The sequence below is a fragment of the Entelurus aequoreus genome, linkage group LG27 (genome assembly GCF_033978785.1).
Source record: "Entelurus aequoreus isolate RoL-2023_Sb linkage group LG27, RoL_Eaeq_v1.1, whole genome shotgun sequence".
Lineage (NCBI taxonomy): Eukaryota > Metazoa > Chordata > Actinopteri > Syngnathiformes > Syngnathidae > Entelurus > Entelurus aequoreus.
The window spans coordinates 12,152,300-12,169,799 of NC_084757.1; the positions used below are offsets into that span (position 1 = coordinate 12,152,300).

The 17,500-nt window shown below is 37.9% G+C and overlaps 2 protein-coding genes across 3 annotated transcripts in view; one reads left to right on the forward strand and one right to left on the reverse strand.

The window, feature by feature from the left end:
• mysm1 (Myb-like, SWIRM and MPN domains 1) overlaps positions 1-16,401 on the forward strand; it is a 29,469-nt gene extending 13,068 nt beyond the window's left edge. Inside the window, exon 19 of one of the 2 annotated variants that reach the window (XM_062038859.1) lies at positions 14,317-16,401. The gene's annotated coding sequence lies outside the window, so the exon portion shown is untranslated. Of the gene's footprint in view, positions 1-13,934; positions 14,080-14,316 lie in introns of those variants that run through there. The other variant, XM_062038858.1, reaches the window with a different exon arrangement.
• On the reverse strand, positions 2,239-3,900 carry LOC133644466 (C-type lectin domain family 4 member F-like). The gene has a single exon (XM_062038968.1). The coding sequence runs from the start codon at positions 3,898-3,900 to the stop codon at positions 2,566-2,568; it is 1,335 nt and encodes a 444-aa protein (XP_061894952.1). The 3' UTR covers positions 2,239-2,565.
• Positions 16,402-17,500: the final 1,099 nt, after the last annotated feature.

The window sequence follows — 17,500 nt, forward strand, 5'->3', positions numbered from 1 at the left end:
TGTTACAGAACCTGGAGGTTCTGCTACGGAGGCTGCGGATTAAAAAGTTTAGTCTTAATACATTCACACAATAAACTACAGATGTTTACCCATATAGAAAATAAATAACAATTACACACCAAACATTGCACACAATGAATGTGACTCATCCCAATTATACCTAAGCTGTAGCGTTATCGCACTCTACTGGTCAAATTAAGCACTACATGTATTCAACAAGCTTTTTTTTTTTTTTTTTTGCACTAGTTCAGTTCAGTTACAATACAAAAGACATGACAAAGTAAGAAATTTCCAAACAAAAAGTTAATATATTTATCTACTTACATCTACTGTTGTTGCTGGCCTGGAACAGTGTGTCCGTCGCTTAAAAGGTCCAACAGGAAACAATGACTGGAGCACTTGCTTGGTTCAGGACATTCATATTTTGCCGTTAAAAGTCAGATTTTTCGCCATTTATTTTGGATATTTTTTAAGGGTTGAATGAGCAGTCTTCTTCTACGCACCCCACTGCTGCTTTATTGTGACACATATGCCTCGCTGTTTCCCCCTGTGGGGTGGCAGGAGAACTGCATCCACGAGCAACCCGCGTTTTGATGGGTTTATCAAGCCTATTTGGGTGATGTTTGGCAGGCCAAATGAAAAGCTTTGGGCCGCCAGTTGAGGAAGCCTGCTCTACATGGTTTAGGGCCACATCGACTTAGGGGTCGATGATTATGGCGACCATTCTCTAACAGTGAATACTATTATTACACAATTTTCTATGCATTTTATTAGTAGATTTTAAAAAAAATAATATGTAAAATGTAAAAAAAACATGTTAAGTTGGAATAATTTCACATAAAAATGTAGTGCAGGGGTCACCAACGCGGTGCCCGCTGGCCTGTTCTAAAAATAGCTCAAATAGCAGCACTTACCAGTGAGCTGCCTCTATTTTTTAAATTGTATTTATTTACTAGCAAGCTGGTCTCGCTTTGCCCGACATTTTTAATTCTAAGAGACAAAACTCAAATAGAATTTGAAAATCCAAGGAAATATTTTAAAGACTTGGTCTTCACTTGTTTAAATAAATTCATTAATTGTTTTACTTTGCTTCTTATAACTTTCAGAAAGACAGTTTTAGAGAAAAAATACAACCTTAAAAATGATTTTTGGATTTTTAAACACATATACCTTTTTATCCTTTTTACCTTTTAAATTCCTTCCTCTTCTTTCCTGGCAATTTAAATCAATGTTCAAGTAAATTTAATTTTTCTATTGTAAAGAATAATAAATACATTTTAATTTAATTCTTCATTTTAGCTTCTGTTTTTTCGACAAAGAATATTTGTGAAATATTTCTTCAAACTTATTATTATTAAAATTAAAAAAAATTATTCGGGCAAATCTGGAAAATCGGTAGAATCAAATTTAAATCTTATTTCAAAGTCTTTTGAATTTATTTAAAAAATTTTGTTCTGGAAAATCTAGAAGAAATAATGATTTGTCTTTGTTAGAAATATAGCTTGGTCCAATTTGTTATATATTCTAACAAAGTGCAGATTGGATTTTAACCTATTTAAAACATGTCATCAAAATTCTAAAATGAATCTTAATCAGGAAAAATTACTAATGATGTTCCATAAATTCTTTTTTTAATTTTTTCAAAAAGATTCGAATTAGCTAGTTTTTCTCTTCTTTTTTTCGGTTAAATTTTGAATTTTAAAGAGTCGAAATTGAAGATAAACTATGTTTCAAAATGTAATTGTCATTTTTTCCGTGTTTTCTCCTCTTTTAAACCATTCAATTAAGTGTAAATATCACTAATTATTAATAATAACATAGAGTTAAAGGTAAATTGAGCAAATTGGCTATTTCTGGCAATTTATCTAAGTGTGTATCAAACTGGTAGCCCTTTGCATTAATCAGTACCCAAGAAGTAGCTCTTGGTTTCAAAAAGGTTGGTGACCCCTGATGTAGTGTATATTACTGTAAATGGAAAAACAGTACTGCTGTTTTTATGGTAAAAAAAAAGGCAGCTTTTACCATAGTAGCAATATAAAATATAACATATATGTAATATTTACATATTATATATACAGTATAAAATATATACTGATATTATATAATGTATACAATATATAACAATTACCATGAACAATATTACAGTATATGTAACAGCTGCAGAAGAAAAAAAAAGGGCAGCATAAAATAGAGTAGATCCAGCAGAAATTATACATTATAAACAAAGAGAGGTCGCTAACATAGAAGCGGTGTGGTAATAGACAGATATCATCTATTGCTGTATGGCGAGTGATTATACAGCTGGATGGAGTGCAGAATGAAGGAGTTCTTGAATCCAACACTGTGGGAACGAAGCTGAAAGAGCTTGTTGGGAGTATGAGCTCAGGGGGTGAACAAGGGGATGGGTCAAATGCAGAGGACAAATTTCACCACACCTAGTGTGTGTGTGTGACAATCATTGATACTTTAACTTGAACTAAAACGGCGGTTTTAGGAGGGCTCAGCACAGACTGAATCGATTTCCATTCATTTCCAATGGGCGGGGATCATTTGAGTTACAAAAGTTTAGGTATCTTTTGCCCTTATCCTCTTGCACAGATAGTATCGTTTGTTTTTGCAAGCGAGATCGTCCCACGTGTTAAACTGTGTGTCCTTCCATTTCTCAAACTCGTCCGTTACCATATCGTCCGGGGGTAAAATAACCACGCAGTCTTGATCCTTGCCATATTTGTTCTTGAAGTTATTGGGTTCCCCGATCCTCCAAAAAATGGGCTCAGTCAAATTTTGGCCGTCAAGCCATTTGAAATGTCCTTCGTTCTTGTCGTCGCCTAAGCCGATCCAAGCGGAAATACCTTTCGTTTTCTGGCGGTCATCCAAATTCTTTTCAACTTCTTCAGTTATTAGTTTTGCATTGTAAATGAATCGCGAGATGAACTTCTGCTCGGCTCGGTCTTCGACTTGGGGGAGCTGGGCACCCTGGGCCTCGCAGTCCTGCTTAGCTTTCAACATCGGTAACGAGTTATTAACAATTTTGTAGCAATTTATAGAGTGGGGCTCCCAACCGTCGGCGCAGCAGTCACACGGCTGTTGTTTGGATTTATCCGAAGTGTCGTTGAGGCTGCTGAGCTGGTCGCCTTGCTTTGTCGTGTCGGCCGATATTTGCGTCATCTGCTGTCCGAGTTGTCTTTGCAACCCCAGCACCTTTTGGACTGCATCGAGCAAGCCCCTGCAGGTGAACACGCACTCACCCGCGTTGTCGTAATCCTGACGCAGGTGACCTATTTCCTCCTGGGTGTTTTCCGTGCGGTGAAGCAGGGCGCTCAGACTGCTGCTCAGTACGACAGAATTATCTTGGAGCCCTTTAATGTCTTCCTGCTCAGAGACCCGAGTTTTTCTCCGAGTGTTTTTTTCTGCGGCCGTCAGACGTTGACTCAACACTGTTTGGGTGTGTTCTTCGTCAGAGTTGAGGGTGGCGATTACCTGCTGCTGCTCGAGTAGTATGGCGCGGAGAATGGCGTCCAACCGCCGCTCTTGTTGCGATAACTCCAAAAGATGAGCTTTTAAGAAGAGCTGCATGGCGTTCAGACTGGCATCCATCCGCCGCTCCACCGGCATGCGGTTCTGCGGCTCGTCTTCTTGCATGTTCTCCGGCAATTTCAGCGCGGGCTCGAACTGCTTGTACTGCCGCACAAAGTCCTGGTGCGCACACAGGAAACGCTGGCGCTCACTCAGGAAAAAACTGATGTGTTGCACGAAATCGTCGTTGGCGACCAGTTGGTTCTGGACCTGGTCCAGCTTCCAGTTGATCTTAAAGATGCCAACGACGACACAGAGGAGCAAAATCAGATCTGTAACCAGGAGTCCGGTCAGGCAGCCAACACGCTTAGACGCGGCCGACATGAACGACGATATCCAGCTGCACAGAAGAGGATTTCCTTTCTCTGCAGGGGTCCGAGATCTCAAACTGACCAATAGAGAGACAAGACAAATGAGGGCATTTTACACCTTTGGTTTTCAAAACCACCATTCCATTCTCTCGTGACTCCAGTGTATCGTTCCAGTCCTCAAATGGTGAAAGTTTAGGGATTTTATTTCTTCCAGGTTTGCTCCAAAGCCTCTCCATCTTAGGTTCCCAAAGAGGGCTATGTAAATTGTCATAGAGCACAGGTGTCAAACTCAAGGCCCGGCACGTCATTGTATGTGGCCTGCGAAAGCCTGAGAAAAATGTGTGTTGATAAAATACTTAATTTATTTTACTACTGTATTTTAAAGACTATATTTTCCTCAAAACTCGACGGTGCGCCTTAAAAAGAAACCTGTCATAGAGGGTACATGAATACAAATTAAAAGCCGCAGTACACTGCAAAAAAAATGTAACCTATATTTTACAGTGGAAAAAAAAAGTTTTTTCTCAGTCGCCAGGATTTTTTGTAAGTGTCAAAAAGTCTGGATTTTTTCCAAGTGTCAAAAAGTCTGGATTTTTTCCAAGTGTCAAAAAATGTTGATTTTTTGCAAGTGTCAAAAATGTGGATTTTTTGCAAGTGTCAAAAAGTCGGGATTTTTTTCCAAGTGTCAAAAAAATCAGGATTTTTTTCCAAGTGTCAAAAAATCAGGATTTTTTTCCAAGTGTCAAAAAATCGGGATTTTTTTTAAGTGTCAAAAAAGTCTGGATTTTTCCCAAGTGTCAAAAATTCTGGATTTTTTTTAAGTGTCAAAAAGTCTGGATTTTTTTCAAGTGTCACAAAGTCTGGATTTTTTCCAAGTGTCAAAAAGTCGGAATTTTTTTCAAGTGTCACAAAGTCGTTTTTTTTTCCAAGTGTCGAAAAATCTGGATTTTTTCTAAGTGTCAAAAGGTTTGGATTTTTTCCAAGTGTCAAAAAGTCTGGATTTTTTTCAAGTGTCAAAAGGTCTAGATTTTTTCCAAGTGTCAAAAAATTGGGATTTTTTTCAAGTGTCAAAAGGTCTATATTTTTTCCAAGTGTCACAGTCGTTTCTTTTTCCCAAGTGTCGAAAAATCTGGATTTTTTTCCGGGTGTCAAAAAGTCGGGATTTTTTCCATGTGTCAAAAAGTCGGGATTTTTTTCCAGGTGTCAAAAAAATCAGGATTTTTCCCCGTGTCAAAAAATTGGGATTTTTTTCAACGTGTCAAAAAGTCGGGATTTTTTCCACGTGTCACAAAGTCTGGATTTTTTCCACGTGTCACAAAATCTAGATTTTTTCCAAGTGTCAAAAAGTCTGGATTTTTTCCAAGTGTCAAAAGGTCTAGATTTTTTCCAAGTGTCACAAAGTCTGGATTTTTTCCAAGTGTCAAAAAATCTGGATTTTTTCCAAGTGTCAAAAAGTCTGGATTTTTTCCAAGTGTCACAAAGTCTGGATTTTTTCCAAGTGTCACAAAGTCTGGATTTTTTCCAAGTGTCCAAAAGTCAGGATTTTTTTCAAGTGTCAAAAGGTCTAGATTTTTCCCAAGTGTCACAAAATTGTTTGTTTTTCCCAAGTGTCGAAAAATCTGGATTTTTTTTCCAATTGTCAAAAAATCTGGATTTTTTCCAAGTGTCAAAAAATCTGGATTTTTTCCAAGTGTCACAAAGTCGGGATTTTTTCCACGTGTCAAAAAGTCTGGATTTTTTCCACGTGTCACAAAGTCTGGCTTTTTTCCACGTGTCACAAAATCTAGATGTTTTCCAAGTGTCAAAAAGTCTGGATTTTTCCAAGTGTCAAAAAGTCTAGATTTTTTCCAAGTGTCACAAAGTCTGGATTTTTTCCAAGTGTCAAAAAAATCTGGATTTTTTCCAAGTGTCAAAAAGTCTGGATTTTTTCCAAGTGTCAAAAAGTCTGGATTTTTTCCAAGCTTCAAAAAGTCTAGATTTTTTTCAAGTGTCACAAAGTCTGGATTTTTTCCAAGTGTCAAAAAATCTGGATTTTTTCCAAGTGTCAAAGTCTGGATTTTTTCCAAGCGTCAAAAAGTCTAGATTTTTTCCAAGTGTCACAAAGTCTGGATTGTTTCCACGTGTCACAAAATCTAGATTTTTTCCAAGTGTCAAAAAGTCTGGATTTTTTCCAAGTGTCAAAAAGTCTAGATTTTTTCAGAGTGTCACAAAGTCTGGATTTTTTCCAAGTGTCAAAAAATCTGGATTTTTTCCAAGTGTCAAAAAGTCTGGATTTTTTCCAAGTGTCAAAAAGTCTGGATTTTTTCCATGTGTCAAAAAATCTGGATTTTTTCCAGGTGTCAAAAAATCGGGATTTTTTCCAGGTGTCAAAAAATCGGGATTTTTTCCACGTGTCACAAAGTCTGGATTTTTTCCACGTGTCACAAAATCTAGATTTTTTCCAAGTGTCACAAAATCACAATAGCTCGTTGACAAATGTTTGTTCTTAAACTGTTCAACAATTTGCTCACGCATTTGTTGACAAAGTGGTGACCCTCGCCCCGTCCTTGTTTGTGAATGACTGAGCATTTCATGGAAGCTGCTTTTATACCCAATCAAAGCACCCACCTGTTCCCAATCAGCCTGTTCACCTGTTGGATGTTCCAAATGAGTGTTTGATGAGCATTCCTCAACTTTCTCAGTCTTTTTTGCCACTTGTGCCAGCTTTTTCTAAACACGTTGCAGGCATCAAATTCCAAATGAGCTAATATTTGCAAAAAATAAAGTTTTCTTTGCAGTCTATTCAACATTCTATTCTATTCAGTGATAAAAAACGGTGCAGCCTGTGGATTTTGAGTTGTTTTTTTAAAAAGGGACATTTGAGACAATAAAGTGTTTTTAGTCTTACTTTGTTCCAATGCTGTCAGCATTGCTAGGCTGCTCGTTTGTCTTCATCCTGAAATTGAGAAAAAAACAGCATCATGTGGATTTCAGTAGAAATTCCATGGTAAACTTAATCATATATATATATATATATATATATATATATATATATATATATATATATATATATATATATATATATATGATGTATCATATTGTATAGAAATGTTGTGGTTTTTTTTTACATTGCAGCACCGTCTTCACATGCAATCACAACGTTGCGTGACGTCATGACGTACACCCGGAAGTATCAAACAGCGCGAAATGTACAAAAAAATACAAAATACTATAGCGGAAAGACTCTAAATATTACTATAAACATGTATTTATTGTTATGTCAAAAACTATTGCTCAACTATTCGCCTTAGTTTCCGCTTCTCTGTCCCATTCCTGGCTATGTACGTCGTCCATTACGTCCTCCACTAAAATATGAAATAAATACATGAGACTTGCCTTGGCCACGCTCAGTAATGTTCGCCATGACGTTATTTCGTGACGCCTTTGACAAAAAAACGCTGTCTTTGACGTGTCAAATGTTTGTACGACATCAGTCACTCAGCGAAAAGACGTTCAAACGGCACACCAGCGATGTGGCGTTCGCAAACGAGTCGACTCATTTGAACGGCTCTTTCAACCGAACGATTCGCACTCGCGAGCCGTTTGTTTGCAAGTCATTTTTGATAGACATTGCTCAGGCATGTTGTAAAGTAGTTCAGGCGTAAACGCCAGGTAAGAGTCGTGCAATTGCGCATTCACATTTTGTCAGACATTGTTTTTGATGTGTCAGTTGTATATTGTGTGTACTTGATCCATTCATTTTTTTTGTCATTCATTTTTATTTTGTTTTCAAAAAATAGTGATCTCTTTGTCAGTGCATATGGGAAAGGATATGGGATATGGTACCATTTTATGGGATGTTTACAATATTATTTTTTAAAAATCTCATTGAGATTAAAATCGCTTTTCCAAAAGTGACCGAAACAGTTACAGAAATACATAACAAGAAAAACAGCAGTCACACACTATATTGTTAAAATAAAGCCCATAATGCCATTTTTGTCGTCTCCTTTATTTAGAAAAGTATCGAAAAGCTGGTACCTGTACCAAAATATTGGTATCGGGACAACCCTACTTACAACATTAACATAAAAACCCATGATGGGTTAAAAAAAATGGTTCAGTAAAAACAATTTAACACAAACTCAATCCTTTAAAAATGGACTGAAATTCCTCAAAACTGATCAGTTCAGGTAACCCTAGATCCTTTTGCAAGTCCTTCTAAGATCTGAAGTTTCTTTTCCCAAGATATGCGTTGACTCTATAGCAGGGGTGTCAAACGTACAGGCCGGATCAGGCCCGTGAACGGGTTTTACCCGGCCCGCGGGATGAGTTTGCTAAGTATAAAAATGAGCCAACATTTTTGAATGAAAGAAACAGCTGTTCTAAATGTGTCCACTAGATGTCACAATAGCAATTATTTGTATCTTTCTAGATGATGCTACATATGTAAAAAAAATAAAAATAAACCACACGATGTTAGTGCACCAGTCAAGGAAAATGAGCAAACTGCATAAATAACATTCTGTAATTGGATTTTGATATTATTTTTTTTATGTTGATGGATTGAAAATTAACACCAATGAGTTGACTGATGAACATTATCACATAATTTATTCAGAAAGAATAAATAACGACAAATAAAGGTTCAACGCGATTCTCGATTCAAAAACAATATTTTTCCGATTCACAACAATTCTCTATTCATTCAATACATAGATTTCAGCAGGATCTACCCCAGTCTGCTGACATGCAAGCAGAGTAGTAGATTTTTGTAAAAAGCTTTTATAATTGTAAAGGACAATGTTTTATCAACTGATTGCAATCATGTAAATTTGTTTTAACTATTAAATGAACCAAAAATATGACTTATGTTATCTTTGTGAAAATATTGGACACAGTGTGTTGTCAAGCTTATGAGATGCGATGCAAGTGTAAGTCACTGTGACACTATTGTGCTTTTTTATTTTTTATTTTTTTTATAAATGTCTAATGATAATGTCAATGAGGGATTTTTAATCACTGCTATGTTGAAATTGTAACTAATATTGATACTGTTGTTGATAATATTCATTTTTGTTTCACTACTTTTGGATTGTTTTGTGTCGTGTTTGTGTCTCCTCTCAATTGCTCTGTTTATTGCAGTTCTGAGTGTTGCTGGGTCGGGTTTGGTTCTGGAACTGGATTGCATTGTTATGGTATTGCTGTGTATTGTTTTGTTGGATTGATTAATTTAAAAAAAAAATAGATTTTTGAAAAATGAGAATCGATACTGAATCGTACAACGTGAGAATGGCGATTTGAATTCAAATCGATTTTTCCCCACACCCCTAGTAGAGAGTGTTTTAACTTAGAGTTGTAGTTCTTTTTTAAAGGCACAAATAACAGGTCGGGTATTGAGACACGTACATTTATGAATATAACATTTAGCCAATAGTAGAATGAGGTTGCAAAGGTAAAATTCCTTTTCAAATGTTTTTTCATACAGTGTAAATCCAAATAGCACATCTTTAAAACAAAGCACACATTTGTCATGAATATTTTCCAGGATGAAGCGACAGATAGTGATGGAGTGCTTTCACAAGTCCAAAAACAGGTGGTAAACAGTCTCTGGATGCATGTTACATAAGGTGCAGGTAACATTAATGTCCTTGTATCTAACCATCACAGTCTTTACAGGGTAATAACGAAGAATGATTTTTAAAGATATCTCTAAAGCAGTGGTTATTAACCTGGGTTCGATCAAACCCTAGGGGTTCGGCGGAGCCTCCGCCGCGGAGGTCAAGACACACCCGACTCATCGTGTACATAAAAACTTCTCCGGCGTATTATGGATACCCCCAAACAGTATTCTCTAATTTTCCTAGTGTGCATGGCCGAGTCATACCAAAAACTATAAAAATGGGACCCATTAACTCCCTGCTTGGCACTCAGCATCAAAGGTTGGAATTGGGGGTTAAATCACCAAAAATGAATCCCGGGCGCGGCACCGCTGCTGCCCACTGCTCCCCTCACTTCCCAGGGGGTGAACAAGGGGATGGGTCAAATGCAGAGGACAAATTTCACCACACCTAGTGTGTGACAATCATTGGTACTTTAACTTAGATGTGCATACTGTGGCTACAACAAGCACACCTGTCCCAAACCTGACTAAATAACAAGTTAAAGACCCCAAAAGGGACAAGCGGTAGAAAATGGATGGATGTTTTATTATTATAATCAAATGACAGCAGTCATTTCCATGGGATTATAAGTGTTTTGGCCTGCTTTGGTAGTAATTCGTACCCCTTTCCGATATCGCATTAAGTTCCCACTAAAACATTCACATGTTGCACAATGAGATGTAAACACGGGATCATGTGTACATTCCTGTAACTTTCTGTTTGTAACATATATCTGTATTAGTATTTCTTTAATATAATATTAATCATTTCATGATTAATATTTATAAATTAAGAAAAAAAACATTGTATTTTTCACTAAAGAAGGGTTCGGTGAATGCGCGTATGAAACTGGCGGGGTTCAGTACCTCCAACAAGGTTAAGAACCACTGCTCTAAAGAAATGATTCCAATGGTTCAAATGTGCACGGTTTCATGATATGCAGCTGGACTGACTGCGATACACGATGTGACCAGCAGATGGTGCTAAAGTAATGGCGTTCAGGTAAACGTTAGGAAGAATACATGTGTGACAGACACGCAGTCATGGAGGGAGGAATACATGTTTGAACGTAAGCTCGTTGTTCACAAGACAACGTTCGAGAAGCATGTGTCTGCAGACCCGCACTTGTGGACCCCTTGGCTTTTTGCCGCCTGTTTAGTGGCGGCTGCACGTCGAGTGTTCATGAACACGGAAGATGGCGGCGGTCGGCACGTAAGTATCGAACGTCAATCACATTTGTTTGTTGAACTTTTACCACGGTTTTTGTCGAAACTGCTTTCTACAGCGTAACAAACGTTACATTATAATACGTTTACAATTACTACGATAGTCAAATATAGTATCTAATATGATGTTCATGCTAAGCTAGCTTCGCCCTTTTTTTGGGAGCTAGCTTAGCAGGCACATTTTGTTTTTAAGTGAATGAAACTGAGATCATTTAACCTAATACACACCCACACACATTATATATATATATATATATATATATATATATATATATATATATATATATATATATATATATATATATATATATATATATATATATATATATATATATATATATATATATATATATATATATATATATATATATATGTGTGTGGGTGTGTATTAGGTTAAACGTAAATTCAGTTTCAGTTTATTTCCAACATGCATACGATAAAATGTAATGCATCACATATTTCCAGTTTAAAACAGGGGTCCCCAAACTAGGGCCCGCCAGCGTCCAAAATCCGGAAGTTCCAAGTTAAAAAAAAAAATCTATATATTTTTAAAAATTATTATTTAAAAAAAAAAGTCCTTTCTAATCCTTTTTCTACCGCTTGTTACTTTCGGTGTCTCCGAGCCGGAATAATACGGAATAATTCTGGTTGCGTTTACTGACCTCCAAGCTATTTTTTCTGGTACAATCCAATCCAATCCACTTTATTTATATAACACATTTAAACAACAAGAACATTTCCAAAGTGCTGCACAGCCATGTTAAAAACAATATTAAAAATAATATTATGCTCCACCAATTACTGAATAAAAAGAAAAAAATAAATACATATAAAAACATAAAAATAAATATGATTAAAAACGATTTTAAAGGGTAAAACCAATTAAAACAGTAAATAGAAATCAAAATTTATAAAAAAAACAACAGGACAGAAGACCACACAACTCACGTAGTGTTAAAAGCCAAAGAATAAAAGTGGGTCTTAAGACGAGACTTAAAACACTCCACTGTGGGAGCAGTTTGAACATGGAGGGGCAGAGTGTTCCAGAGCTTAGGGCCGACCACAGAGAAGGCCCTGTCTCCCCTGGTTTTAAGTCTTGTCTTGGGCACCACGAGCAGGAGCTGGCTCTCGGACCTCAGAGCGCGCGCAGGAGTGTAAATTTGGATGAGGTCCGAGATATACTGAGGTGCCAGTCCATGTAAAGCTTTAAAAACAAACAGCAAGGTTTTAAAATCAATTCTAAAATGAACAGGCATTAGCCTTTTTGGCTAATGCCAGCATAAAGTGCATTGCAGTAGTCCAGGCCACTTGAAATAAAAGCATGCACGACTTGTTCAAAAAGGTTAAAAGATAAAAACGGTTTTACCTTTACTAAAAGACGAAGATGATAAAAACACTATTTTAAAATGCCATTGACTTGTTTGTGAAGTTTAAAATCGCTGTCTATAGTGACGCCAAGGCTGGTGACTTTGGGACGCACATAATTTTGCAATGGTCCCAAGTCAGTGAGGGCCGGACCAAAAACTGAAATTTCCGTTTTTCCCTCATTCATTATTGAAACATTCTGGGCTAACCAAGCCTTGACGTCGCATAGACAGTTGAGAGGGGTTGTCAGGCCGTGGCCTTTTGAAATTGGCATATGAATTTGGCAGTCATCTGCATAAAAGTGATAAGACACTCCATGTTTCTTAAAAATCTCTCCAAGAGGGAGAATGTACAAGGAAAACAGGATGGGGCCTAAAATAGATCCCTGGGGGACACCATGGTGCATGGTGTAATGATAAGTGTGACCAGTGGATGGCAGTCATACATAAGAGATACGTGTAGACTGCAATATGATGGCAGGAAACAACACCAAAAATTAAAAAATACCATTGAGAATATAGAACATTACACACAGCGCTCAAAAATATGTCAAAATGTGTTTAGCACGACTTCGGTAAGCTATGAAGCCGCACCGCTTGATGGATTGTCGGCGCATTAAACGTACGAGTATTATTATGGTGTGTGTATAAGGACCGCAAAATGGCACCTATTAGCAGACATGTTACCTGGCGTTTTGTTTCGCAATATTATGCAACACCAACTTTTCTTACCTTCTGATACCTGCTGATGTGTATTTGGGATCTGCATAAGTCCTGAAAATGTGCACGCTTCTGCCATTGTAGTCCGTGCCGACACCGTAGTCGATGAGCTTCTTCTTTTTCGCTACCTTATGTGACATTCATCCTCTGCTGTTACCATTTCTAATATAAAGTAGTGTAAAGTTCTTACTTATATCTGTCAGTAGACTAGCTATCAAAGCGCTAAAAACTGTAGTTGGTTTACATTATTCACCCAAGGAACTTTATTTATTAGAGGCTTCCCGTCGGACGGTTTTTCACGGGACACATTTCCGGCGTTGTTGTTGCACTAGTGAGCCACGGATGAGGAGATGCTGCTCCGTTATTGATTGAAGTAAAGTCTGAATGTCATTAAAAAAGTTAGCTACAATTTTTGACACTTCTTTGACTCCCGTCCTTGCACGCTACACCGCTACAACAAAGATGGCGAAGGTGAGCCGCGCAAATAAGACCGCCCACAAAACGGCGCATCCTGAAGCGACTGTCAGAAATCTATAATCTATGCAACATTTTGACCAAAGAACCACCATTACATGTTATGTAGACCAGAGGTCCCCAACCTATTTGTAACTGCGGACCGGTCAACGCTTGAAAATTTGTCCCACGGACTGGGGGGGTGGGTATGTTTTTTTTGGTCATAAAAAAATACAATCATGTGTGCTTACGGACTGTATCCCTGCAGACTCTATTAATCTATATTGATATGTAATGTAGGAACCAGAAATATTAATAACAGAAAGAAACAACCCTTTTGTGCGAATGAGTGTAAATGGGGTAGGGAGGTTTTTTGGGTTGGTGCTCTAATTGTAAGTGTATCTTGTGTTTTTTATGTTGATTTAATAATATAAAAAAAAAAATTGGTTGGGGACCACTGATGTACACCACAAGGAAGTCTTTTACATTTAGAAAAAAATCATAATATGACCCTGTGGAGGGGGGCGTGGCCCACGGGCCTGCAGCAGAACGGAGTGTGCCAGGACCGGCCTTGAAGTCAGCGATAGGTGCATAGATGTCTCACCTGGGCCTTGTTATCTAATCACCTGTCGCTCTGTATAGGCAGCAACCGGGAGGAGAGACATGGTGGAATCTGGAGTAAGAGCACGAGCGAGAGCACGGACGGATAGAAAAAGAGACCAACAGACAACTGCTGAAAAGCAACCTGAGGGCATTATCACACAATAAACTGTATTGTAACCCTGAACTGGGCTCTCATGTCAGTGATTGGTGGTCAGAAGAACCCACTTGGGGGCAACCTCCACAGACCCCTTTAATGCGCCTTATAATTCGGTGCGACCTATGTATGAAAAAAGACCTGAATAGACCCGCTCGTCGGCGGTGTGCCCTATGGTCCGAAAAATACGGTACATGTCTATAGTGCGCCACTTTTTTAACTTGGTTAAATATCATAATTTGGATGAATGATTTTCTTGTTTTTCAGTCATGGTAAGCAGTTTGCCTTCTGGACAACCGAGGCCAAAAGGCTGGTGAAGGGAGAGCTACCACCTGTGTTCAGGTGCCTCGACAGAGGGGCCTCACGACTCCACATCCACCGCACCTTCAAGCAGTCTGTGATCGCCCTGAGGCTAAAAAGGCGGCGGTGGACTTCAATGTGCATTCACAAGGAGCTGAGCGGCATTTGATGGTAGTTTTTCAAATTGTTTACGTTTTTCTCATCATTACTGCTAAAATTATTAAACGGCGCTCAGCCGCAAACACCTTTTGTTAGGATTATTCTCAGAAATAGTAGGACTTTTGATTGATTGATTGAAACTTTTATTAGTAGATAGTACAGTACATATTCCATACAATTGACCACTAACCCGAATAAGTTTTTCAACTTGTTTAAGTCAGGGTCCACGTTAATGAATTCATGGTATACACACACCACCAAGCTTGCTAGCTTTTTTCTAGCTCTAGGACGGGGGTCAGCAACCCGCGGCTCTTTAGTGCCGCCCTAGTGGCTCCCCGCATCATTTTTTAAAAAGGATTGAGAATAACAATAGCAAACATTTTAAGACCTCGAGATTGGAAAATACATGAGAAATTAAAGGCCTACTGAAAGCCACTACTACCGACCATGCAGTCTGATAGTTTATATATCAATGATGAAATCTTAACATTGCAACACATGCCAATACGGCCGGGTTAACTTATAAAGTGCAATTTTAAATTTCCCGCGAAACTTCCGGCTGAAAACGTCTATGTATGATGACGTATGCGCGTGACGTCAATGGTTGAAACGGAAGTATTCGGACACATTGTATCACAATACAAACAGCTGTTTTCATCGCAAAATTCCACAGTATTCTGGACATCTGTGTTGGTGAATATTTTGCAATTTGTTTAATGAACAATGGAGACTGCAAAGAAGAAAGCTGTAGGTGGGATCCGGGTATTGGCGGCTGGCTGCAGCAACACAACCAGGAGGACTTTGAGCTGGATAGCAGACGCGCTATCCGACGCTAGCCGCCGACCGCATCGATGATCGGGTGAAGTCCTTCGTCGCGCCGTCGATCGCTGGAACGCAGGTGAGAACGGGTGTTGATGAGCAGATGAGGGCTGGCGTAGGTGGAGCGTTAATGTTTTTATCATAGCTCTGACGAGGTCCTGTAGCTAAGTTAGCTTCAATGGCATCGTTAGCAACAGCATTGCTAGGCTTCGACAGGCGGCACAGCATTAACCATGTGGTTACAGGTCCAGTGTTTGGTTCGGTGTCTCCTGATAGTAGTATTGTTGGTCTTCTGTCTGTCCTTCCAGTCAGGGGCTTATTTCTTTTGTTTCTATCTGCATTTAAGTACGATGCTATCACGTTAGCTCTGTAGCTAAAGTGCTTCACCGATGTATTGTCATGGAGATAAAAGTCACTGTGAATGTCCATTTCGCGTTCTCGACTCTCATTTTCAAGAGGATATAGTATCCGAGGTGGTTTAAAATACAAATCCGTGATCCACAATAGAAAAAGGAGAAAGTGTGGAATCCAATGAGCCCTTTTACCTAAGTTATGGTCAGAGCGAAAAAAGATACGTCCTGCACTGCACTCTAGTCCTTCACTCTCACGTTCCTCATCCACAAATCTTCCATCCTCGCTCAAATTAATGGGGTAGTCGTCACTTTCTCTGTCCGAATCGCTCTCGCTGCTGGTGTGAACAATGGGGAAATGTGAGGAGCCTTTCAACCTGTGACGTCACGCTACTTCCGGTACAGGCAAGGCTTTTTTTATCAGCGACCAAAAGTTGCGAACTTTATCGTCGATGTTCTCTACTAAATCCTTTCAGCAAAAATATGGCAATATCGCGAAATGATCAAGTATGACACATAGAATGGATCTGCTATCCCCGATTAAAAAAAAAAACAATTTCATTTCAGTAGGCCTTCAAGTTCCAATTTGAGGTAGGATCTTTTAAATAGTGTCTTACCAATTAATCTTGAAGGTGTTGTTCAGTGTAGTAAAATCCAGAAAATGTAGACCATCCTTACTGTTATTGTTCATTAGAACAGATTTCTTAATATAATAAATGTTGTTCTTCCAAATAAAGTCACATATTTTGTCAATAGTCCATCCATTTTCTTTCGCTTATCCGAGAAAAAAAAGCAAAACAACTTGTCTTGTCCCTCAATGATTGAGAACGAAAAAAAGTGCAGTTCCCCTTTTAAAGTGTTGTGTTCACGTGTTCAGATGTGTTCGTCCGCTGATCCTCAAGCGGGACTTCAACCAGGTCTCCTGCGTACTGGGTCCAGTTCATTATCCCTTGGGGAAAACTGCTAATATTTTGACAAATGTCATGCTGACGCTCATCAATGATTTCATTGGCACGTCGCATTAAATCTTTGTTGCCGCTCAGTTGACTCTGGGCCATCTCGAGATTGGAGGTGATGGTGCAGATGCTGGCCACAATGCATGAGAACAAAACCAAGAATCCGGTCAAGCACCAAACACCTGGGCATGCAGTCAACATCCGTGATATGAAGGTATAGTTCCACCAAAAATTATTTTCTTCTGCAGGGTTCTGAGATAAGAACCTGACCAAGAGAGAGACATGAGAGACATGTGGGCATTTTAAAAACCATAATTTAATTCATAAACTTCTGTTGATTCCGAGAGGAACACTGAATATATATATATATATATATATATATATATATATATATATATATATATATATATATATATATACATACACGCACACACACACACACACATATATATTTATATGTATGTATATGTACGTATATATTTGTGTATGTATGTATATATATTTCTGTGTATATATATATGTGTATATATATATGTGTATATATATATATATATTTTTATATATATGTGTGTATATATATGTGTAAATATATATATATATATATATTTGTATATATATATATATACATATATATATATATATTTGTATATATATATATATACATATATACATATATATATACATACATATATATTAACACTATAGTATGGGGAACATATTCACCATTAATTAGTTGCTTATTAACATGCAACATATTGGCTCTTAGTCATTATTAAGTACTTATCAATGCCTTATTCTGCATGGCCTTAATATACAACCAGTAAGCCATTAACTAAGAGTCTTCCCTCAATAACTTCAGAATTATTG

Excerpts from the sequence above, each read along its gene's own strand:
- LOC133644466 (XM_062038968.1), bottom strand. The coding sequence starts at position 3,900 with ATGTCGGCCGCGTCTAAGCGTGTTGGCTGCCTGACCGGACTCCTGGTT.